Below are 26052 nucleotides of genomic sequence, written 5' to 3'. Positions count from 1 at the left end.
GACCAAGTTCGTGCGAGCATCATAAATTGTGAGTCCAAGGTTAACTATTTGTTTGAAATGAAGGTTAACTATTTGTGTGAAATGAAGGTTAACTATTTGTGTGAAATGAAGGTTAACTATTTGTGAAATGAAGGTTAACTATTTATGTGAAATGAAGGTTAACTATTTGTGTGAAATGAAGGTTAACTATTTGTGTGTGTTGAAGGTTGAAAGGCCTTGGGGATTAAGGTCTTGGCCAAGAATTAATGAGAATCAAATAGCTGGTTGTTTATGATGTTATTTAATTATGTGTTAATTTATTATGAGCTCACCCTTTCTATTTGTGTTTGGCAATGATCGTATGACTTGTCACGTGGGAGCAGATGATATTCCAAGTGATGTTGTTAACCCATAGCTACGGAGAAAGGGATATTAAGGGACTCTTGACTAGAGATTTTATTTATGTGTTTCACCTTTTTGTCAAAAATAGGAACTTGTAATGCAATTATTTCTCTTGTTTAAGTGAATTATGACACGTTGAACGATGTTTTAAATTTTCCCATGTTTGGGAATAATAAATTTATGTTGATTGATTTTCCATTTATTTATTTATTTAATTAAGTAATTTCCTGTAGGGATTTTACATTTGGTATCAGAGCAAAAGTTTTAAGATTTTTGGAAATTTAGGGAGTGAGCTTGCCGCGTTTTGTCTACGAATCTGTGTTGTCTTATTGATTGTTAGGAATTTATATTTTTTGTTATAATATGAGCTGTTTAATGTTAACAGCTGAAAAATGTGGCGTGTACAGGCAATGGCAAATAGAAGGAGCAGAAATATTGTTGGGGGCTGACGAGATTGCGAATGCAATCCATAGGATGGTGGACACGATGCAACTTGTTGCAGCGCAGCCGAGGGTGATGATTACACCAGTCAGACTGGTGACGATGGAAGATTTCATGCGTCATAAGCCAACAAAATTCACTGGCAAAGCTACCCCAGATGAGGCAGATGCATGATTGCATGAATGTGAGAAGATCTTCGAGGTAATAGAGTGCACTAAGGCTTAGAAACTCACATTTGCCACATTCTTGTTGGTGACAAATGTAGAGTATTGATGGATGGGGATGCAACAACAGATGCAGATCCGTGAGGAGGAGGTGAACTGGGTCAATTTTAGGAAAATATTCCTTGAGAAGTATTTCCTAGACAACGATAAACATGAGCACGAGGCTGAGTTCCTCACTTTGTAGCAGGGAAACTTGTCGGTGCAGGCCTATGTGGAACGATTTGAGTACCTAACGAGGTTCTACTCGTAGGTAGTTACAAAAGAATGACACTACAAAAAATTTAAGGGAGTCTTAAAACATGAGCTGGGATTGTTCATTGTGCCTTTGAGAGTTAGGGAATTCCCCGTTTTGGTCGAGCAGGCCAAGAGTGTGGAGCAGCAGGAGATGGGGCCCACCAGGGTTAGTCGACCCTAGAAGAATATTGCAGATGGCAAACAACAAAAAAAGCCCTACAGTAGACCTCAATCATCTTCTCAGAAGCTGCAGTGTTATAATTGTGGTGGAGAGAATCTCAGGAGGAACTGCACTAAACTAGCAAGCATTGAAGGAGGTTGTACTAGCACTTGCAAGTGCTATGCTTGTGATAAGCCAGGGCACTTTGCTAACAAGTGTCCTAATAAGAAGACCACTCCAAGAGCTCAATCTCTGCTACCTTCAATCGAGAGGCCTAGAGCAGTAGGCCAAGTCTTTGCTATGACTAGCACAGAAGCCACTCAGTCAGGTAGCCTTATACTCGACTTTTGCTTATTATTGGGTAACCGGGTGTTAGTATTGTTTGATTCAGGAGCTTCACACTCCTTCATATCTCACGAATGTGTCAAGAGGCTGGGATTGTCAACTCGTGATCTGGGATGCAAGTTAATAGTCTCAACACCAGCATCGGGACAAGTTTCAACAAATTTTGTTTGTGTCGGATGCTCAATAGAAGTGGAGGGCAAAAGATTCAAGATCAATCTTGTGTGCTTGCCTCTGGAGGGACTGGATGTGATTTTGGGAATGGACTGATTGTCAGGCAATCACATAGTCATTGATTGTGGACGATGCATAGTGGTGTTCTCAAAGTCAGAGGGGATTGAGTTGATCTCAACTTACAGAGTCTTGAAAGAAATTGAAGACGGAGCCACTTGTTTCATGATAGTGGCCCAAGGAGAAAAGTAGAGTACCACCGAGTTGATCAGAAGTATCCCAGTAGTGGAGGAATATGCTGATGTGTTTCTTGATGAAATACCCGAGTTACCACCAAGCCGAGATGTAGATTTCTCTATTGATCTAATTCCTGGAGCGGGTCCAATGTCGACAGCCCCTTACAGAATGGCACCGACAGAACTAGCAGAATTGAAAAAATAGATCGAGGATTTGCTAGAGAAGAAATTCATCAGGCCTAGTGCATCACCGTGAGGAGCTCCTGTGTTACCAGTGAAGAAGAAGGATAGGAGTTCTCAATTGTGTGTAGACTACCGGAAATTGAATAAACTTACAATAAAGAACAAGTATACATTGCTGAGGATTGATGATTTGTTAGACCAGCTGAGAGGGGCAAGTACATTTTCCAAAATTAACTTAAGGTCTGGATACCATTAGATCTTAGTCAAATCGAAAGACGTCCAGAAGACAGCATTTAGATCGAGATATGGACATTACGAGTATGTAGTAATGGCATTTGGAATGACTAAGGCTCTAGCAGTCTTCATGGGTTACATGAATCAGATTTTTCGGCCTTATCTAGACAAATTTGTGGTGGTGTTCATAAATGACATCCTCATCAACTCTAAGAATACGGAGGAACATGCCGACCATCTGAGGGTTGTATTGGCAGTACTCAAAGAACATCAACTCTATGGCAAGTTGTCGAAGTGCGAGTTTTGGTTGGAAGAGGTACAGTTTCTGGGGCATGTTATCTCTTCACATGGTATTGTAGTCGATCCGAGTAAGATTGAAACAGTGCTGAAATGGGAAAGGCCACGGACAGTGACCGAGGTACGGAGTTTCTTGGGATAGGTCGGGTACTATAGGAGATTTGTAGAAAGGTTTTAAAAAATGGTGAGTCCTTTGACCCAACTCACTAGAAAAGATCAACCCTTCTCCTGGACAAATAAATGTGAAGAGTGTTTTGAGGAGATGAAGAAGAGATTGACTACAGCTCCAGTACTCGCTACTCCAGACACAAGCAAGAAGTTTGAGGTGTATTGCGATGCATCCTATCAGGGTTTAGGGTGTGTGCTGATGCAAGAGAAGAGGCCAGTGGCGTATGCCTCTAGGCAATTGAAAGTCCATCAGAAGAACTACCCCATGCATGATTTAGAATTGGCTGCAGTAGTGTTCGCTCTTAAGACGTGGAGGCACTACTTGTATGGCTCCCAGTTCTAGGTATTCAGTGATCACAAAAGCTTGAAATACATGTTTGATCAAAATGAGTTGAATATGAGACAACGACGATGGATGGAGTATCTCAAGAACTATGATTTTGAGTTACTTTACCATCCTGGTAAAGCAAACGTAGTGGTGGATGCCTTGAGTCGGAAGAGGATGCATATGTCAGCATTGATGGTAAAAGAGCTGGAGTTGATTGAGAAGATGAGGGATATGAATATGGGTATACAGTTGGGAGAGGATTCTATCAGGTGCAGTGTATTGACGTTGACCAGCGACATCTTGGGAATGATCTGTGATGAGTAGAAGAATGATGCTGAGTTACAACAGTTTGTGAGTTTGCTAGGTATAGAAAAGGGGAAAGATTACCGGATGGGATCAGACGGCATCCTGCAGTTTCGAGATAGAGTGTGTGTACTTGGTAATTGGAGGTTGAGGAAGCAAATTCTAGAAGAGGGTCATAAAAGTCGTCTTAGCATACATCCAGGTATGACTAATGTGTATAAGGATCTCAAACAGTCCTTCTGGTGGAACGGAATGAAAACTGATGTCGCTGACTTTGTGGCATCATGCTTGGTGTGTCAAAAGGCAAAGATTGAACACCAAAGACCAGGTGGTACATTACAACCGTTAGATATCCCGCAATGGAAATGGGATAGTATCGCCATGGGTTTCGTGACTCATCTGTCGAGATCTACTAAAAGGCGTGATTCAATCTGGGTTGATCGTGGACATGTTGACAAAGTACGCTCATTTCTTAGCCATTAATCAGAAGTTATCGATGGATAAACTGGCAGAATTGTATGTTAGGGAAGTTGTCAAACTGCATGGGGTGCTAGCTAGCATCATATCTGATAGGGGTCCGAGATTCACTTCTCGTTTTTTGCAGTCCCTACAGGCAGCTTTGGGGACTCCTTGGTGTTGGGTCCATAATTTTTAAAGTAGACCTCTAATAAGGTCAAGGCGATCCAGGAATGAATGAGAGCAACTCAGAACAGACAGAAGTCCTACGCAGATAAGAGGAGGCGACCTCTAGAATTTGAAGCATGGGATGATGTGTTCCTCGAAAGAGCTATCAAATTAAGGAAGTTAACTCCGAGATTTGTTGGGCCATATCAGATTTTGAGGAGGATTGACACCGCAGCTTATGAGATTGCCCTGCCACCACACTTGGCGAACTTTCACAATGTATTTCATGTTTCTCAATTGAGGAAATATGTAGTAAGTCCCTCGCATGTGCTAGAATCAGATGACATTCAGATAAGGGAGGATCTGACAGTGAACACAAGACCGATGAGGATATTGGACTCTCAAGTGAAAAAGTTGAGAGGAAAGGAGATCCGGACAGTGAAAGTCCTCTAGAATGAGGCTACTCAAGAGATGACTTGGGAGATGGAGGATCACGTGAGGCAATCCTATCCGCACTTATTTCCTAGTAAGTCTAATTTTCGAGGACGAAAATCTTTTAAGGTTGGGGGAATGTAAGACTTGAGGAATTTAAATAATTAAATAAATAATTATTTAATAAATGCGGGTAGTAGGAGCCTTTAAGGCATTTAATGCAAATTATTATGACGTGGAAAAGTAGTAGCTCAAATGGTTGAGAGTACTTGGTTTTGTTGAGGGGACTTGGGTTTGAGTCCTATGTATGCCAATTGTATGTTATTTTAAATTGTGCATTATTTGAATGATATGTTTGAATGTGATTAGTGATAATGTAATGCTAAAATTATAGGAATTATCATGAAACATGAATTGGTTGTGCACTTGACTTGTGATTGAATGGTTGTGGGTTCAAATCTTGCTAAGAATGAATTTAACTATCTTTTTTCCAATTTATCGTTTGGTATGAATATGAAAGGGCAGTGTAACCTTAGCTGTCAAGAGAGACAGCCTAGTGGGCTGAGAGACAACCAAATAATGTGTTCCAGTTTTTGGCTTGTATGTGTTGTTTGTATGCATTGATGTATGAAATGAAGGTTAACTAACTATTTGTGTGAAATGAAGGTTAACTATTTATGTGAAATGAAGGTTAACTATTTGTGTGTGGTGAAGGTTGAAAAGCCTTAGGGATTAAGGTCTTGGCCAAGAAAATTAGAATCAAATAACTGGGTGTTTATGATGTTATTGAATTATGTGTCAGTTTATTATGAGCTTACCGTTTTTGTTTGTGTTTGGCGATGATCGTGTGACTTGTCACGTGGGAGCAGATGATATTCCAGGTGATGCTGTTGACGCATAGCTACGAAGAGAGGGATATCAGCGGACTCTTGACTAGAGATTTTATTTCTATTTTTCACCTTTTTGTCAGAAATAGGAACTTGTAATGACATTATTTCTCTTGTTTAAGTGAATTATGGCGTGTTGAACAATATTTTAATTTTTCCCGCATTTGGGAATAATAAAATTATGTCGATTGATTTTCTATTTTTTATTTGTTTATTTAATTAAGTAATTTCCAGTAGGGGTGTTACAGTTTGTGTATGATTTATGCTATTATATTATGAATTGAAATAATTATTTTAAAAGTCATTAGCTTTCCCTTTCTTTTGTCTTTGTTGTTTTGGTGTCTTTTTCCTTTTGCAATGATCACCTAACTGGTATGCGTAGTTGAAGATTCTGCAGCTGGTTCAGTACAAGGAAGTAGATATTGTTTAGAATTGTGCCTTCTTTAGAAAACTCTTAGGAAATTTTGTATATAAAATTGTATTTCAGTTTATCTGACTTTGTGGGATGACTGTAATATGGTATATATATGCTTAAGTTGCATGCTATGAATTATTAAATATGAAATGTTTTATTTGATGGTTTAGACTGTTAAACAAGATGTTACATTTTTTGTATCAGAGCATTAATTCCTTTAGGATTTTGCCTTCTTTTAAAAACTCTTAGGTAGTTTTGTATATAAAATTGTATTTCAGTTTATTTGACATTGTGGGATGACTATAATATGGTATATATATGCTTAAGTTCTATGTCATGAATTATCAAATATGAAATGTTTTATTTTATGGTTTAAACTGTTAAACGGGATGTTACATTTTTTGTATTAGAGCATTAGTACCTTTAGGATTTGTAGGTTTGGGTGGGTTTAGTTTCCTCTATGTGTTGTTTTCTATGGTTATTCCAGTATCTTTAGGCTAAGCTGATGGTTATTCATTCTATATGCAGATTTATTGCACCTAGGCCATCTCCACCCCCTCCAACCTTAGACTTGCCCAATCTCGTACGAGCAATAGAAGCTATGGCAGCAGCAATGCAACAATAATGCCTCTATGGTGGAGCAGCACAACCTATCCTTGCAGCAAATGGAAGCTGCTCGGGCAAACTCAAAAGCAACTTAGCAAAGGCATCTTGATGACTATGTAAGACCCGATAAATTAAATTAATTGATTAAATAATTAATTAATAAATTGGAGTAGTGGGAGCCTTTATGACATTTAATGCTAACTTTTTTTATGTGGAAAAGTTCTAGATCAAATGGTTGAGAATACTTGGTTGTGTTAAGAGGACTTGGGTTCAAGTCTCGTGTATGTCAAATTGAGTGTTATTTTAATTATGTATTATTTTGATAATATGATTGATCATGATGAGTGATAATATAATCCTAGATTTATAGGAATTATCATGAAACGTGAATTTGTTGAATTGTTGTGCATTTGCTTTGGAATTAGATGGTTGTGTGTCCAAACCTTGCTAAACAAAAATTAAGCTTTCTTTTTGCCAAGATTTCTTTTTGGCATGAGTGTGAAGGGCCAGAAACCCTAGCTGTTTGGGGGGGGGGGGGCAGCTAAGAGGGTTGGAAAAACAACCATTAATGAATCTTGAATGACAATTAAACCCATTTTAATGTCAATTTTCGTTTTATGGCCATTAAACTTAATTAAGACATGATTAAGAAACGAATTGAGGAAGAAAGAGAAGGTTTTGAGACTGCCAAGAGTGAGTGTTGTAAAGAGAGTGTGTTCTAGACTAATTAGAGAGGCTAGCAAGGAATGAGATCAAACTTGGAAAGGAGACAGGGGCTAGAATTATTGTGGTGCACAAGGACTTGAGAAATTCCTAGACTTTAACAAGGATTCTAGGTAAGGGGAGTTGGACCCTGCGCTTTTGATTTGTATTGCTCTTTGTATTATTGTATGAAATTTTGGAATGCTTAAACTATGCCTTGTATGTATAATTTCGTGTTTCTGGAAATTTTCTAGAAAGAGCCTTCCGAGCCTTCAAAGTCGTCAGGCGACTCATCAGATTGCACTGAATTTCTTGGATTTTTTCCAAGAAACCGCTCAACGACAAGAACAAGCTGCCATGCGACACAACTCCCATCACCTAGTTTTTGGATTTTTATTTGATCCACCTAGCGATGATGATCACCCGCCAAGCGACACGAGTTAAACTGACTCGTTTTTGATGTTTTAATGAGTTCTTGGCTACTTTGATCGGAAGGAATGAATTCTTAATTAATAATAGCGAGATGGATATTAAGAAGTCTAATAATCTAATGCAAATTGAGGTACTATAATGAATTTGGCATGGATGGGTATTAGGGTTTGGTGAATTTGGAAAAAATTATGAGTTTAGGGGTATTTGACATGTAAATTACATGTTATATGGTATGTAGCATTTAAATTGATATTTGGTACCTTTGGAAGTATAGTTACATGATTGATATTGGGATTAAACAGAGAGATGTGTACTGGGTTTTATGAGACTTTAGAAGTTGCAACAGAACCTAGGATTTTTCCCAAAACAGATGCACCGTCTGGCGGGAGATAGCTTGCCACAAAACAACAATGGTAAACACAGTTGTAGTTTTTGTGTTCTAGGTGGTATGGGTGCGGGTTGGATTCCATTGGAAGGATAAAAGGGATAGGGTTGTAAAAATAGGGAAAATATGTTATTATGAATACCTTGGATGATAGAAAGAAAAGCATGATTAAAGGAATTGGATAGGGATTGTAGATTTGAGTGTAATTTGGTGTTGTAGTTGAGGTTGGGGTTTGATTTATAAGAGGATACAGTGGCTGGTCTAAGTTAAGCACAGGCAGTTTACTCAGCTCTTGGTTTTAACTTGTAAGCAATTTGATCTTACTTGTGAATGAATGAGTATATGAAATATTGGAGGGTAATGCAGGGTGTTATAACAAATGTTAGGGAATGGAAGTACTGTTATGATCATGACTGAAAATAGAAACCATTGAGGAATTATTTTATGAGCCTTATATGGTGGTGGTACTGAATTGAATTTAGGCATTGGAATAATAATTGGGTGTATACATGGAGATGTGAATCGAATGTAATATATGTGTGGGATGAACTTCAAGTTGTAAAAGATATTTAGTGTTTCACTAGGAACTGAGTACCTTGTTGTGATGTGTGGATGAATTGGAAAACTGAGTTGTGGAAGAAACAAACCAGTAAATTTATTGTACTAGTGTAGCGTGTGGCGGTGAGGTATGAACACCTGGCATTCCTTGAGTTGTGGCTCGGGATAGAGGGTAAACACGTGACATTCCTTGAGTTATGGCTCATAATGACATCTCTTGAGTTGTGGCTCGAGATTACGGATGAACATGAGCATTCCTTGAGTTATGGCTTGGATTGGCGAGTGTTGCCGATGTGAGTGTGTGAGTTGTGGCTCGTACGGATGAGTCCAAATAGATTGCCCTCTTCGATGTTGGTTGGCGAGTTTGGTAGTCTTGGGACATTATGAACTATGGTTTGTATAGAGAACTCCACCTGGCTTTACGGAGTTAGTTCGTAGGTTTTCCGCACGTGTTCTACAAGTTGTGGCTTGTAGGTGTGGCAACAAGGGCATCTTGAGGTATTAATCTGAAGACATAGAACATGGATAACATGGTGGTGGCCATGTGGTATGGAATCAAAGCTAGAGTTCCTTTGGTGTGTGTGTGTGTGTGCATATATTTGAATTATATATATGTTTATATGTTAGCTCACCCTATCTACTTGTGTTTGGTGATGATCGTATAATTCGTTACACGTAAGCAAAAGATGTTGCAGATGGTGTTGGTGAGGCATAGACCCAGAGCGTGGTTAGCGTGGGGAATCTTTTTACATAGATTTATCGCTTTATGGATTTTAAAGACTTTGTAAACACTGATGTTATCAGACTTGAAATTTGTATTTGATATTTATATTATGGTGGATTTTGAATAATTGACGATGTAATAAAGTTTTAAATTTCCGCGTTTTGGGAAAAGATAACATAATAAATGAGGTTTTATTTCTATATTTGATTTGATTTTATTTAAATTAGTAATATCCGACCGGGATGTTACATTCTATCTTACCTTAAAGCAAACAAAACGGCAATTGTCCATCCACAAGTTCCACCTCCTCAGATAAGAGAATGGAGTTTGGAGGATTTTTTGAAACACCATCCCACCAAGTTCAATGCAAAAGTCAGTCCAGATGAAGTTGATCAATGGATGAAGGAGATGTCCCAATGAAAACAAATTAGCTTATTGTGTTTATATGCTCACTGGAGAGGCAGAGCATTGGTGGGCCAGTATGAATTTAATGTTGTAAGAGAAAGGTGAAATAGTGAGTTGGGAGGTATTCAAGAAGCGTTTTTTGGATGAGTACTTTCCGGACAGTATACAATATGCTAAGGAAGTGAAATTCCTACAACTGATGCAAGGAGATATGTCGGTGGCAGAATATTCTGAAAAGTTTAAGAATTTGGGAAGGTTTCACATATAGCCATGGATGAAGAATGAAAGTGTAGGAAGTTCGAGAATGGCTCAATGCTTTATCATCTTAACTCATGTGAAGATTGAGAAAGGTGATAAAAGTATTAATATAGTGGTTGTGAGAGAGTTTGAGAACGTATTTCGTAATAAAGTACCAGGACAACCTCCTTAGAGGGAAGTAGAGTTCTCAATTAATCTGGTGCCTGGGGTAGTACTAGTATCAATAGCTCCATTTAGAATGGCTCTAATAGAGTTTGTTGAGTTGAAGAGGTAGACAGAAGATTTGATAGAAAAACAGTTCATCCAACCTAGTGCGTACCTTGGGGAGCATCGATGTTCCTTGTAAAGAAAAAGGACAGAAGCTCCAAGTTGTGTGTATATTACAAGTAGTTGAATAAATTGACTATCAAAAATAAGTAAAGGCTAAGGATGTATAGAAAATCACCTTTAGGTTTAGATACAGGCATTATGAGTACGTAATTATGCCTTTTGGTGTGACTAGTGCTCTTGCCTTGTTCATGGACTACATGAACAAAATCTTCAAACCTTTTCTTGATAAGTTCGTCTTAGTTTTCATAGACGACATTCTTACATATTCGAAAACTCATGCAGATCATGTTGAACACTTAAGAACATTGCTTGGAATCTCTAGGAAGGAGAAGTTATATGTTAATTGTCAAAGTGTGAGTTTTGGATGCAAGAGGTTCAATTTTTAGGACACGTGATATTTGTGTAGGGTATATCAGTGGATCCTACTAAGGTTGAGGTTATGTTACAATGGGAACGCCCGAAGTCTATGACAGAGATAAGGAATTTTGTGGGTTTAGTTGGCTACTATAAAAGATTCATAGAAGGATTTTCTAAGATAGTAGCACCTTTGACATAACTTACTCGTAAAGATCAGCCTTTTGCTTGGACGAATCAGTGTGAAGAAAGTTTTCAAGAGCTGAAGAAAAGGTTGACAAGTGCTCTAGTGCTTGTAATCCCTAACACAGGTAAATCCTTTGAGGTTTATTGTGATGCATCTTATCAAAGGTTAAGCAGTGTGTTAATGCAAGAGAAGAAAGTAGTGGCTTATGCTTCAAGGCAACTTAAGGTTCATGAGAAAAATTACCCTACTCATGATCTGGAGTTAACAACAGTGTTGTTTGCCTTGAAGATTTGGAGGCACTAGCTTTATGGTGCACAATTTCAAGTATTTAGTGATCACAAAAGTTTAAAATATTTGTTTGATTAGAAGGAGTTAAATATAAGACAGGGAATGTGGATGGAATTTTTAAAATATTATGATTTTGAGTTGCTATACCATCCAGGCAAGGTGAATGTTGTGGTAGACACTCTTAGTAGGACGGTAGTGCATATATCTTGCATGATGATCAGAGAACTTGAGTTAGTGGAAAAGGTTTAGAGATCTGAGTTTGTAGAAGAAGTTTGGAGTTGATTTCATTAGATGTAGTAGTATAACTATATTTAGTGATTTCATGAGTTTGATCAGTTAAACAGACTAAAGATGTGGGTCCACATAAGACAATGAGTTTGTCGGGTACAGATAAGGCTAAGGATTTCATGATGGGTTTTGATTGAATTTTGTGCTTCAGAGGCAAAGTGTGCATACCAAATGATGTTGAGTTAAAAAGATGGTTTTAGAGAAAGGACACAAGAGTCATTTTAGGATGCATCCAGGCATGACTAAAATGTATTAAGATCTCAAAAAGTTGTTTTGGTGATCTAGTATGAAGAGGGATGTAGCATAGTTTGTTGCAGCTTGTCTAACTTGTCAAAAGGAAAAAGTAGAACATCAACGACCTGGTGGTTAGTTACAACCGTTGGACATACTTGAGTGGAAATGGGATCTCATTTCAATGGATTTTGTTACCCATTTACCACGAACAGTGCAAAGACATGACTCTATATGGGTTATAGTTGACTGTTAGACCAAAAGTGCTCATTTTCTAGCAATAAACTTAAGGATGTCTATGGCCAAGTTAGCAGAATTATACCTAAAGGAAATTGTTAGGTTACACGGTGTGCCATCTAGCATTGTATCAGATAAAGATCCACTGTTTACTTCTAGATTTTGGCAGACCTTGCAGGAGGCTATGGGTAGCAGACTGAGGATGAGCTCTGCTTATCATCCTCAGACAGATGGACAAATTGAGAGAATGATTCAATAGTTAGAGGACCTCTTGAGAGCCTGTGTGTTAGATCAAGATGGGATGAAGTGCTACCTTTGGTTGAATTCACCTACAATAACATTTATCATACTAGTATTAGTATGGCACCATATGAAGCTTTGTATGGTAGGAGATGTAAGACCCCTTTGTGTTGGTACTAGGATGGAGAAGCAATGTTGACAGAACCTGAGTTATTACAAAAAACTACAAAAAAGTGAACCTGATACAAGAAAGGATGAAGGCCTCACAAAGTAGACAAAAGCTATTACGGATATTACAAATTTAATAAATCCATTCAATAAATCAAATAAAGTAAGAAATTAAGATCACATTAATTATAAATCCATTTTCCAAAAACGCGAGAATTCTAAGTTTTTATTTCACCATGACAGTAACTGAAATTAAAAACGAGTAAATATCCAATATAAAATTAAAGTATGATAATATAAGAGTTTACAAATGACTTAAAATCACAAAACATAAATCTATGATGAAATATCCCAAGTCTAGCCCCACTCTGGCTCTACGCCTCACCAGATCCACCTGTAACATCATTTGCTCACGTATACCGCATAGATAGGGTGAGCTAACAAAATAAACATATTTACAATACAATTAGATATATTACACAATCACACCAAAGGAATTACATCCTTTGATATCACATCACATGGCCACAACCATGTTAACCATGTTCTACGTCTTCTAGTGAGTACCTCAAGACCGATAGAGCACATGCGGGAAACCATTCTACGGATCATACACTGTAGCGCCAGGTGGAGTTCCCAATACGAACATAGTTTGTAATGTCATTAGACTACCAAACTCGTCAGCTAAACACCGGCAATACTCGCCAACCCGAGCTCAACTCAAGAGTTCCTCGTGATCATTCGGCATCTCGAGCTCAACTCGAAGGATGCCATTCTGAGCCACAACTCAAGGAATGCCACGTGCTTAAAATTGATGTATCGCCTAGCAGTGATTCATCACCCGCCAGGCAGTTTTTGGAAAATTCCAGAAACCCAGAAAATCCAGTCACAAAACCTATTAAAGTCTAGTTTAGGTTCACCGAGGTTCGAACTCACTACCATGCCAATGCCAACTCAATACACAACCATTTAACCAATTCATGTTTTGTGATAATTTATATAATTCTATGATTATATTATCACTCCACATGATCCAGCATATTGTCAAAATACTAATAATTAAATAATACACAAATGGCATAGGACTTGAACCCAAGTCCTTTCACACAACAAAGTACTCTCAACCAATTAAGCTAGTACTTTTCCACATCACATTAATCAATATTTAATGTCATAAAGGCTCTCACTACCCGCATTTATTAATTAATTTATTATTTAATTAATTAATTTTCATGGGTCTTACAAGGATCATGTTTTTCTGAGGGTAACTCCAACCACTAGTGTGGGAAGAGTCATTCGTTCAAGGAAACTTTCTCCTAAGTTTATTGGTCCATATCAGATTTTGAGTCGAGTTGGGGCAATAACTTATGAGATTGCTATGCCTGCTCAGTTGGCTGATTTGCATCCAGTGTTCCATGTATCTTAGTTAAGAAAGTATGTAACTGATGTTTCTCATGTGCTAGAAGTGGAAAATATACAAGTTATAGAAGATCTCATCGTGGAAGTACAACTTGCACTACACCATTTTTCGCCTTAGGCAACAATGAACTTGCCAACACATAAAAAAGTGTTGCTTAAATATATTAAAGACAACAATTTTATTGAGGTGGTTTAAAATTTATCAAAGACCACATTTTTTTATAGATGTGGTTTAAAAATTAACAAAGACCACACTTTTTTATAGATGTGGTTTAAAAATTACCAAAGACCACATTTCATAAAATATTGACTATTTATACCATACTTTTTAAAATGTTGTCTTTAAGATATGTGATAAAAAAATGTGGCCTTAAATTTACAAATAACCTTACAAAAAAAATCTTAAATCTTTTTACACATAATATTTATTTTTGCAAAATAGTCCAATACAGTAAATATATCATAATTTTTTTCTCATGGAAAATGATATTTGATTTTTACTTTAAGTTTTTACTAATGTAATAATGTAAATATTTACTACTTTAAAATTATGTAAAACGTAAACATGTTTTTTTTATGTTTTACTACTTTAGGAAAATTTACTTCTACATCCAAATTGTTTTGTAGCGCAAAAAGAGAATAAAATAGTGTACTTTACGCTCTTACATTAAAATTTAATACAGGGAATTAAAGATTTGATTAGGCCTTTTTGAATTCTATTTAAAAATGCATGCATTCCAAGTAAATATAAACAAATATTTGGAATAGGAAAATATTATTATGTTTAGGACAATATTAAAATTTTTCAATCTCGTGTTCTCTGCTCACAGTACATTTCTTCACATTTTGCGACTCCTTTTATCAACACCGCGCGCGTCTTCTTTTGATGTTTCAGCATCTTCTTCTGATGTTTCAGCGTCTTCACATGTTGCACCGCGTTTTCGCTCCCTTTATCAACACCGCGTTCTTTGTTGCTACTCCCTTTTCCCTCCGGTATGTTCAACCTTTCTCTGAATTTCTTAAAAGCTCTGTTTCCTCTGCGAAAGTTAAGATCCTTCAATTTTTGTTGTGATTCAGATCTGTTCGTCACTGATTTCAGACCAACACTCGCTGGTCTGATGATTCCCTGAGTTTTTCCGGCTATAGGTACGTGTTTACCAAATTTCTAGGGTTTTGACATTTTTAATTTCGTTTCCATTCAAGTGTAGATTAGAAATCATATCTTTAACTTCATCCCCTAATTTTTTTTCCTTTTTTGTGTGTGATTTTACCCTTATATGTTATCAAAGTTTTCATGTTTAGCGAATATATACGAGTTAAGAGGATTTTAAATGTCAGCAGTGTTCACTGATGGTTTTTGTGAATAGGAAATTGTTAGTAGGATATTATTTTAGAGCACCATGTATTACTGTAATAGTTTTAGAAGCTTTAAGAAAGTAGTTGAGAAGGAAATGAGAAAAACTGAAATGGAACTGGAGAATGATAGTGGTGGGGCTTATGTATAGTCAATGAATTTGGGAAAATAATGATGAATGGCAATAGTAAAAGAAATTTAAGATATCAGCGAGCTCTCCAATTACGTTTTGTCTTCACAAATATGTGACCAAATAGCCACTTGACTTGATGGTGAATAGAATAAATTATTGAATGCAGATAGTAAGTTGTTTGATAATGACATGGCTAAAATATTTATCACGAAACCGCACTCTAGCTGTTATCTTTTGCTCAAAGAAACAAACATTTTTTCAACTTTGATCCTTCTTTTCATTGTTCTGCACCATCTTGTACTGGCTAACTTTTTCACAAGGATTTGACTTCAGGGTACATGATGACTCTCCTGAAACTTCATTTAAAACTCTTTCTTTGAGCTACCGATTCACACATATATAAAAAAGGAAGCTAAAATTTTCAACAAAAATGTTAATTTTATCAATAATATCTTTCAATGGGGAATAAGAAACCATCAGTTTGTCCTTTTTAAATGTGGAAGTTATCAGAAGTAATGTAAGATATCAAAACTGAAAAAATATTGCAGCATCTTCTCCACTCAACCAAGTATAACTATAAAGAAAACAGCTTAATCACTGATTTCATTAGAGCCATAGAAAACATGTCCATTAATGCGATGGATGTTTTGTCCTTTACTTTTGGTGGAAATGATGGTGATGGATCATTTAATTTGAATGTCAGTGTTTCTATCTTAACAGTGGAGAACTGTAGAAAATCTATCATATCTATATATATAAAAGATTATAGTAATACATTTGTTTGGATGAAAACAGTGGGAACCCATTACAAATTCATGCTTATCTCTCTCTCACTCTTCCTATCTCTTTCTCTATATATATGTATACGTTTTGACAAACACTTTGTTTGAAAGACTCTATCTGCATGTATATATAACAGATAGTAACTTTCATAAATTAATATGGGTAACTTAATATAATGTAAGACTAGCTTGATTATACCAAGGGAATCTTGTGTGAAGATTTTGGTATATATTATAAATAAAATGTGTGTTAATATGTATGAATAATGTAACTAGTAACATATTATCTACTAATTTGGGTTGTTAGATTTTTCTATGTTTCTATGTTTCTTTTTATTTTTTACACAGCAACATTTTCATCCCACCATCCTTTGTCCTATCCTGTGGTAAGTTTTTTACTATATGTTTCTATTATTATTTTATTTAAATAAAAATGTGCAATAAATGATGAAATTTATGCCGATAAGAGACTTAAGAATTTGATGATGATAACAAGAATTCAATATAACTAAACAATTGATTCTTACATATGCAACATGAATTTAATTGCAGCTTTATCTCAATTGCAGCTTGTATCCAAGATGTTGCATTATGTTTGGCTTGTCTCTCTTTCACAGTAAAGTTCCTTAAATTGTATCCAAGATAATTCTTCTTTAGCTACAGGTGATGTTCTCATTCCTCCAATATTTGAATGCATACATAACATAGCTTAACTTGTCTTTGTTGATTAAAGACTGTCAATTAAATTGTTCTTTTATATATATATATATATATATATATATATATATATATATATATATATATATAAATCAAGAAAACTCGCACCTTAGAAGTGATTAAATTGAATCTTACTAATAAAACTTTTTTTTTAAAAAAAAATTACGTGTATAAATATATTTCCTTGAGTCTTATTATCTCTTGGATAAGAAAAGGAACCAAAACTTTGTTTTAGTTTATGCTTTTCCAATTTAGTTTTTTTTTTTTTTGCAGTTTTAATGAATGTTTATGGGCTAGAAACGTTTTTGCTTAATTTTGTTTTAAGTCATAAGTGAACCATTGTTTAACTTTATTTTATAGATTATTTGCCACTTAATAAAACTATAATTTTAATTTGTGTAATACTATTTTCAATTATTAATTGCTTAATGAAACTATAATTTCTTATGTATTACATTAAAGGTGATGGATAAGGAGTTGACGAAATTTCCAAGGATTAGTAATGAGTATATAAAGGGTGTTGAATCATTTCTTGATTTTGCTTACACAAGAGGAAGACCTCAAGAACGTGAGATTTTATGCCCATGTGCTAAATGTAAAAATTGTATTTGGGCTAGACGACATGTGATCAACGAACATCTAATTATCACAGGATTTCTTGAAGGGTATGATCTTTGGGTCCATCATGGAGAAGAAATACCTTCGCCCACTAGTAAAGATGAAGACATGATAGATAATGAAGATTCACACGATGATATTAATGCCTTATTGTATGATACATTTAGAAATGTGGTAGAAGAAAAAGAAGGCAAAGAGGGTCCTCACGATGAAGCTAAAAAGTTCTACCAATTGATTAATGATGCAAATCAAGAACTCTACCTTGGATGTGAAAGCTTCTCCACTTTATCTTTTATCATTCGGCTATATTTATTAAAGTGTCTTCATGGTTGGAGCAATTCTTCATTCACTGACCTCTTACAACTACTAAAAGAGGCCATGCCTAACTTGAATATTCCTGAATCTTTCAACAAAACGAAGAGCATGATTACTGATTTAGGTCTTGATTATAAAAAGATTCATGCATGTCCAAAAGATTGCATGTTATTTTGGAAAGACAATGAGAATTTAGATGTTTGTAGTATCTGTAAATCTTCACGATGGAAAGAATTTCCTGAAGCCAATTCTGAGGTTGAGGGCCCAAAATATCAGCATAAAGTTCCTGCCAAAGTATTGCGGCACTTTCCATTGATTCCTAGACTTCAAAGACTGTTTATGTGTTCGAAGACTGCTGAGTTAATGAGGTGGCATGAAGAAGAACGAGTAAAGGATGGAAAAATGAGACATCCTGCTGATGGTGAAGCTTGGAAGAGCTTTGATGGCCTTCATGAAAATTTTTCTGTTGACTCGCGTAATGTAAGACTTGGTCTGGCTAGTGATGGCTTTAATCCATTTAGAACCATGAGCATATCTCATAGCACATGGCCTGTCATGATGGTTGTGTACAACCTTCCACCTTGGTTGTGCATGAAACCTGAATATACAATGTTATCGTTGTTGATTCCTGGACCACAATCAATAGGAAATGATATTGATGTGTACCTTCAACCTCTGATCCATGAGCTGAAAGAGTTATGGGAGTTGGGAGTACAAACCTATGATGCTTCAAAAAATGAGACATTTCAAATGCATGCAGCTCTTCTATGGAGAATTAGTGACTACCCTGGGTATGCTATGTTGTCTGGTTGGAGCACAAAAGGAAGATTAGCTTGTGCATATTGCAATTACAACACTAATTCATCCTACCTAAAACACAGCCATAAGATGTGTTATATGGATCATCGCGTCTTTTTACCAGTGAACCATCGTTGGAGATTTAATAAGAAGTCTTTTAATGGAAAAAAAGAGCTGAGGTCTACACCACACATGCTAGAAGGGACAAAAATTCTAGAGATATTAAAAGATTTTGCCAATGAATTTGGAAAGAATGGAAAAAAGTTAAGTAATGGTCCATGGAAAAAGAGATCAATCTTTTTTGAGTTGCCTTACTGGGCGACAAATAAATTACGTCATAATTTTGATGTGATGCACATTGAGAAAAACATATGTGATAGCATTCTAGGTACTCTTTTGGATATTCAAGGGAAGACAAAGGATCATGTTAATGCACGTTATGATTTGCAAAACATGGGAATAAGAAATGATCTTCATCCAAGAGAGATTGGTAAAGGTCGAGTAGAGTACTCACCAGCTTGTTTTACAATGAATGCTCATGAAAAATCTAGCTTTTGTGGTGTTTTTAAGACTGCCAAATAACCAGATGGAAGTGCATCAAATATTTCAAAATGTGTGCATGTTAATAATAGAAAAATCTCTGGTTATAACAGTCATGATGCACATTTCATGTTGCATTACTTATTGCCAGTGGCAATAAAAAGCACTATGCCTGATATAGTGGCTGAACCTCTAATTCGATTTGGGACATTCTTTCGCTCTATATGTCAAAAGGTTATACATTTGCAAGATATGGATTACTTAGAAGCAGAAGTAGTACAAATACTTTGTCAGTTGGAGATGATTTTTCCACCTAGTTTTTTTGATATAATGGTTCATTTACCTATCCATTTGCCAAATGAAATAAGATTGGGTGGACCTGTTCAGTTTCGCTGGATGTATCCCATTGAAAGATATTTATGTAGACTGAAAAGTTATGTTCGTAATAAAGCTTATCCGGAAGGTTCTATCGCTGAAGGGTATTTGGCAGAAGAAGCTTTAACTTTTTGCTCAAGATATTTGCATGGAGGTGTGCAAACAAGGATAAACAGAGAACGCCATAATTATGACCACAATGATTTATGTGAAGTAGATGAAATTGATTATTTCTCAAGTTTAGGTCACCCTATAGGGGGGAAAAGTAACGGTAAACCATTTTCTATAGATTTGACATCAAAAGCTCAAGCTCATCGATACCTCTTATTCAATTGTGATGAAATTGATATTTACATTAGGTATGATAAAAATTCATTGTATTTTTACATATCATGATATACACTTGTTGTTCTAACAAACAATATGTTATTGACGTTTTTGTAGAGAGTTTGATGAAAGTGTTAATATGCGAACAAAGAAAAAAAAGTGGGCGAAGGCCAAAACTCAAAGTCAAGAATTTAGTGAATGGTTTAAAACTCGAGCTTTGAAAGATGATGTATCATATCAAATAAGAGAGTTCTCGAGAGGACCAAATAATGTGGCAAAGAGGTTCGGGTTACCTCATTAATGGATATAGATTTCATACTATGAAGCGTGATGCCAAACACAAAACTCAAAATTCTGGTGTGACATTGGTTTCATTAACTTCGAGTTTTGCAAGTACAAAAGATGATAATCCAAAACTTGAATCCATAACGTATTATGGAGCAATCAAAGATATATTTGAGTTGGACTATTATAGTAATTTCAAGTTTGTGATGTTCAAATGTGATTGGTATGAAGCTGAGGAAGACAAATATGGATTTACTTGTGTATATTTCAACAAAAAAGTGTATGAAAGTGATCCTTTTGTGCTAGCTTCTCAAGTCCAACAATGCTTCTATATCCAAGACCCTTTAGACATAAACAGAAATTATGTTATGAAAAAGGTTCCAAGAGATTTATTTAACATGGGTGACCAATTTCAGCAATCAAATGGTGTTGAACTAAATGCTACAAGAAATGATGGTGAGCTTAATTGGGCTAGGAAAGACATGCCTGTGACAGTAGGTCAGAAGCCTTCCAGTGCAGGGGAGGAAATTACCTTTAATCAAGATGATTTTGATGAAACTTTATTTGACTTCATGGACTAAAAAGGACTAAAATTGTGGTTCAGTGTTTCTACTAATATGTTTTGGGTCTGCTCTTAATATTCTTACAGAGCACTTGTTACTTGTTTGATTTAGATTTCCTAGTTACTAGCATTAAGATAATTTGTTGTTCAGGTGATTAGTTTGACTTGCCATGTTTGGCAAACTAGTCAAACACTTATTATACATGAAAGAAATATAAGAAATATCATCTTATGCATATATTTTTAACACCAGCACATCATGAACATTGCACATATTATTTGTTTTTTCCCATTGCTTTCAGAAACTGGATATTGAATTGTGGCTACTGTATCACTTATGAGTTGCAAGTGGTAGACTTATTTTTACCTATGATTTCACTCTAACTCTGTTGTTTTTATCATAGTCAATTAATATGCAAGTGGCTATTGTTTTTTCACTTATGTTTTTACCTATATTCTCGATTAATTTCTTTATTATTAGACATGGATTATGATGCAGAAAATACATTTGAACAGATTCCTCAAGGAGGTAAGCAAGAGTTGGGAATTTCTTTATTGTTTTTTCTTTATTATTTTACATATATGACCATGTTTTATGGAATCAAAATTTAATCAAAGTTTTGGTTTGTTTGTTCAGATAATGGGAAAGGAAGTAACCTCCGAAAATAAAATGAAATTGGCTGCAAAGGATGAAGGGAATGATCATCATTTGGATATACCTAAAGTTAAATCAAGCAAAGAATTGCTTAGGAGGCTCCAAGTCAAACGTGAAAAAGGAAGCACTGTTGTGGCAACTAAGGCACCTTTGATTGTCCCTAATGGACAATTTAATTTGTCCAATTTTGAAGTTAGAAGCCAGAATAAGAACACTCTTAGTTCTAGTGTGGAACCACCTATAAAACCTAGTCAAAATATGGTGACAGTGGAAGTTATGAACGGTAAAAGGAAAGGACCATTTCTGAGCAATAAGGAAACAGTACAAACCATTAATGAGTCAAGAGCAAAGATAAGGGCCATTTCAAGATCTTTGATTGCAGTTCAAGCTAAGAAGAATGCAAAAAACAAGGTAAACACACTAGGTGAAAAAAGTAAGTCAAATCCTGAATTGATTAAAGCTAGCTTACAAGAAGTTGGGAATTCAAATGCTAAACAGCAGCCCCCTAAAAAGGGAAAATCAGGAGATGTGAGTTCTAAGAGGACTCAAAATTTCATGGGGGAATGGATGAGTACAATTGACATGTTTCATCAGAAGAATGCAAAAAAGGTAATAACACAAGGAGAAAAAAGTAAATCAAGGCTACAATTACTTGAAGCTAGCTTACGTGAAGTTGGCAATTCAAATAAACAGCCACCTAACTTAGGAATATCAGGAGATGTGACTTCTAAGAGGATTCAAAATGTCGTTCACAAAGGGGTGAATATAGTTGACAAAACTAAAGAAAATCAAAAATCTGTTAAGAGGGTAGAAGTGGAACGTGATACATCAAAGGGAAATGAGAAAAAGAAAAGGCCATTAACAGAAGGTTATCAAAATTGTTGGGAATGAATTTGATGTTAAGAAACAACCAACCAGATTATGTGGATCAATGATGCTTGGAGGCGGTACAAATGTTATATCAAGAGACATCATTTTGTAAGATATTCCACTATGAAAGAGCGACTGAAGAATCGTCCAGTGCACATTCCTGAAGACCATTTTAAGCAATTGATTGTTTATTGGAAAAATACTACGATCCAGGTATAAAACTATTGATTGATTTGGTTGTAATGTGGAAGCCACTTTTGTAAGCATAGTATTAATGATTTTAGTATATTGTTGCCACTGATTTTAATATATTGATGTCACTATAACTACCACTGATTTTGATATCAAAATACAGAGCATTAGTGAAAAAAATACAATCAGTAGGAGAAAGCAAAAGTACATGCACCGAATGGGACCAATAAACTTTGCAAGAGTTCGAGCTGAATTGGTATAATATTTCTTATTTCTTATAAGCATCACATTATACATATGATCCATCATGAAATATTACTGATCACCATTGATCAAGTGTATTTTATTAAATTTCAAAGGTGTGACTGTAATATTCCCTGACTATCGTAAAAAATTTCAAAAATGTGTTCTCTGATGTGTACAAAATAAATATTTAGCAATCTGACATGATTTTTTAGCATTCAAGAACTCCCTTTTGAAGTTTTTATAATGTTTTGAAATCAAGTTTTCCCCATTTTTATTTTTGACCACTTTAAGGCAAAACATTTAAGAGAAGTTATATGCATTCATTCGAGGTGTATGGTAAGCAAATATGTATCCAATTTTATATTTTCTCTATTACTAATCTCAAGTTTCTGCACGTAAGACAATGTAATAGATTTTAAACACTATATTGGACTTTCTCGAGCAAGATATTTTTCAACGTGCAATTCTCTTTTCAATATATATCTTATTTCCTCCTCTGAGTATGGTTTAGGACAGTGCTAGTAGACAATGGGCGGATGTATGTAGCCTGTGAGTGCAGTTTTATGATAGCCCAAGTTCCTTTATGGTTTCCTTTTCTAATTCCTTAACTACATACTACCTTTTGTTGTGTATTTCCTGATAGATATCTGGGCCAGGATTTCCATGTAATACAAAAAATGATGTATTTATAATTGTGGTTTGCTGTAGTTCATTTTGTTTCTCTTGTTAGTCTATTCGTGAATGAGGTCCTTGGTGCAGTTTGGTTTCAATTTCAAGTTGTGGAATTAGCATTTTGCAAGGTAAGGCTACATATGTAGCCTCAGTATGGATTGGACTCTTCCTTGGATCCTGCCTTTGCAGGAGCTTTATAGAGTCTAGTTTCCCTTTTTTCAGTCAGTCTAATTGTCTTAGTCATTGCTTTGATATGTGGTCCAAATTGCTTATAATCCTTTTATTTGATTGATGGAAATACAGAAATTGCTTAACATGTCATTCAACTTTGGCAAATTCCAAATCTTCAAAAATAAGGTCATCAATTGTCATCATCTCAATTGACTAACACAGTCCTCCTCTTCTGTTTGATCTTAGGATGATTTATTAATTACAACACAACAACACAAACCATGATTATAGTTTTATACTTGCATTGTCATTTATAATGAGACTTTGAGAATTTTGTTATATTACTTGTTACAATGAGATTCTCATTAGTTGAAGGCTTAATTTTTAATTCATATAGAGTGCTGGGAAAAAGGATGGAGAAGAAGTCAGTAGAGTTGAAATGTTTATAAAAACTTGCCAAGGTCGTCCTTGTAGGAAAGGAAAAGCAGTGGACAAAGAAACATTGGATACTATTGTAAGTTTATTTTAATTTATGATATATGTTTGAGTACTTCATTTTTTTAATCATGAACTTTGATGTATATACATATATATATATATATATGTTTCAGTCTAAGCTTGAAGGATCTATGCAAAACTCATCAACTGAAAATGTGGAAAAAACTTTTGAATCAATGTTTGGAAAAGAAAAGCCTGGTCGGGTTCGTTGTTATGGAAGGACTGTGACCCCATCATTATTTAAAAGAAATCAAGAAATTGCTGCAATTAAAAAAGGATATGATATGAAAATAGATGGGATGGCAAAAAGGATTGAAGGTTTGGAAACAATGATGACACTCATACTTAAGCAACAAAACCCTGATTTGAATGAGGATGATATAGAACATATGATGTCATTAGCTTTTGGGAAAGAAAATAGTGCCATTGCTCCACGTTCATCTGCTTCCACTCATGTTCCTTGTTTTGACCAGGTATAACAGCATGCTAACAATTTGCATTCAATGTTATAATTTGAGTACTTTGTGTTTATCTTATTTCATTTACATGTTAGATCATATTTTAAAAAGCTTGATCAACTTTTGTTTATTTGTTTTAGGTTGATCAAGAACCTCAAGAAAATACCGCAGAGCAAATGGAAGAATGATTGATTGAAGAACCTCTAGATTTTACATAGCAAATGTTATAATTCTTTTGTTATCTTTTAACTCTTTTAGTTTTAATACTTACAACACTTTTAGTTTTAGCATACATTGGACTACACATATGTTACTTTTAACTCTTAGTTTTGATGCTTATGAACTCTTATCCATTATTACGTATATTACATGTTTTGTAAAATTATTATTATGTTACATAAATCATTAACACAAAATAATATAAGAATTGCTTAAATGAATAATTATAATTTCAGTTTGTTGTCTAAAAATAATAAGCAACATTTAAAATGTATTGTCTATACACAACAAGCCACATTAGAAAAGTGTTCTCTAAAGGATAGATAAGAGGTATGACATTTACATATGACAACATTTAAAAACATGTTGTCTAAACATGAAGCAACATTTTAAATGTGTTGTCTAAAAAAAATAAGCAACATTTAAAATGTGTTGCCTATAAACAACAAACAACATTCAAAATGTGTTGTCTAAAAAGAATAGGCAACATTTAAAATGTGTGGCCTATTCTTACACTATAAGGCAACAGTTTTGTAAATTGTGTGGCCTTTAGTACAAAAATTGTTGCCTATAACCTAAGCCCACAGCCATATCCTCCATACCTACAAAGTTGTTGCCTAAGTGTTGCCTAAAGTTTAGGCCACACTTTTTTAACTTTAGCCAACACTTTTTACCAATTGCTTAAAGTGAAAAATGGTGTAGTGTTGTTGGTTCAGAGGACCATCAAATGAAGCAACTTAGAGGAAAGACCATTAGCCTAATCAAAGTTGTTTGGGATAGGAGGATAGGTGATTTCACCTAGGAGTTGGAGGAGGATATGAGGAAGTCATACCCTCATCTATTCTTTGGTAAGTCTAATTTTCTTAGACGAATTTTTTTTTTGTTAGGAAGAATGTGAGAACCTAGAAAATGGTAGTTTAGAATGGATAAGTGTTTAAAAATAATGAAACTCAATTATAAACACTTCATCTCTCTACAAATTGTTCCTTTAACACTTTTTGCCTTTTCTCTAAAAATCTCACGTCTATATTCATCAAACAGAGTAAGTTGATTTTCTACTCTTTTCTCTGGTTTAGTTTAGATTCTTATGCATGCAAAGAATTTCAAACCACATGTGTTCTCTAATCTTCTTACATATTTTTTCACTTATAAATGGTTTTGATGATATTCTCCGATCATGTTCTTGTTGTTCCTAGGTTGAGTTGGGAACTCTGCTAGGTTTGTAAAGAGTTGTGATACTCTCTTTGATCTGTCTGCATAGTATCTCAACTAAAGGAAGCTAATTTGATTGTTTTAATTTATGATCATGTTAGAATTGAAAACTTAGTAATTGTACTGTGATTGATTGTGTTATTATAGATAAAAATTAGTACTTGATGTGTGAAAGTTAATG

General features: G+C 35.2%; 4 protein-coding genes and 1 pseudogene across 5 annotated transcripts; all 5 read left to right on the top strand.

Annotated features, from left to right (window-relative positions):
• Nucleotides 1-1098: 1098 nt before the first annotated feature.
• Nucleotides 1099-2052, top strand: LOC146885419 (uncharacterized). Its single transcript, XM_085674921.1, has 3 exons — nt 1099-1226; nt 1383-1446; nt 1525-2052. The coding sequence occupies exons 1-3, from the start codon at nt 1099-1101 to the stop codon at nt 2050-2052; spliced, it is 720 nt and encodes a 239-aa protein (XP_085531047.1).
• Nucleotides 2053-4395: 2343 nt separating this feature from the next.
• Nucleotides 4396-4779, top strand: LOC146885418 (uncharacterized). The gene has a single exon (XM_085674920.1). The coding sequence runs from the start codon at nt 4396-4398 to the stop codon at nt 4777-4779; it is 384 nt and encodes a 127-aa protein (XP_085531046.1).
• Nucleotides 4780-14763: 9984 nt separating this feature from the next.
• Nucleotides 14764-20914, top strand: LOC114172226 (uncharacterized; annotated as a pseudogene). Its single transcript, XR_014995509.1, has 5 exons — nt 14764-14865; nt 14950-15018; nt 16711-16804; nt 17321-19863; nt 19949-20914. The product of XR_014995509.1 is annotated as an uncharacterized LOC114172226 (transcript).
• Nucleotides 20915-21067: 153 nt separating this feature from the next.
• On the top strand, nt 21068-22250 carry LOC114188299 (uncharacterized). Its single transcript, XM_028076901.2, has 2 exons — nt 21068-21207; nt 21316-22250. Exons 1-2 carry the CDS (start codon nt 21169-21171, stop codon nt 22222-22224), a joined length of 948 nt encoding a protein of 315 aa, XP_027932702.2. The 5' UTR covers nt 21068-21168; the 3' UTR covers nt 22225-22250.
• Nucleotides 22240-24803, top strand: LOC114187665 (uncharacterized). The gene is made up of 5 exons (XM_028075973.2): nt 22240-22416; nt 22559-22651; nt 23882-23998; nt 24096-24455; nt 24581-24803. Exons 1-5 carry the CDS (start codon nt 22255-22257, stop codon nt 24626-24628), a joined length of 780 nt encoding a protein of 259 aa, XP_027931774.2. The 5' UTR covers nt 22240-22254; the 3' UTR covers nt 24629-24803.
• The last annotated feature ends 1249 nt before the right edge of the window (nt 24804-26052 follow it).

This window comes from Vigna unguiculata, chromosome 6 (genome assembly GCF_037176805.1).
Source record: "Vigna unguiculata cultivar grain cowpea cultivar isolate G323 ecotype 2 chromosome 6, ASM3717680v1, whole genome shotgun sequence".
In the NCBI taxonomy this organism is placed as follows: Eukaryota; Viridiplantae; Streptophyta; class Magnoliopsida; order Fabales; family Fabaceae; genus Vigna; species Vigna unguiculata.
This window is presented reverse-complemented; position numbering and strand designations above follow the sequence as displayed.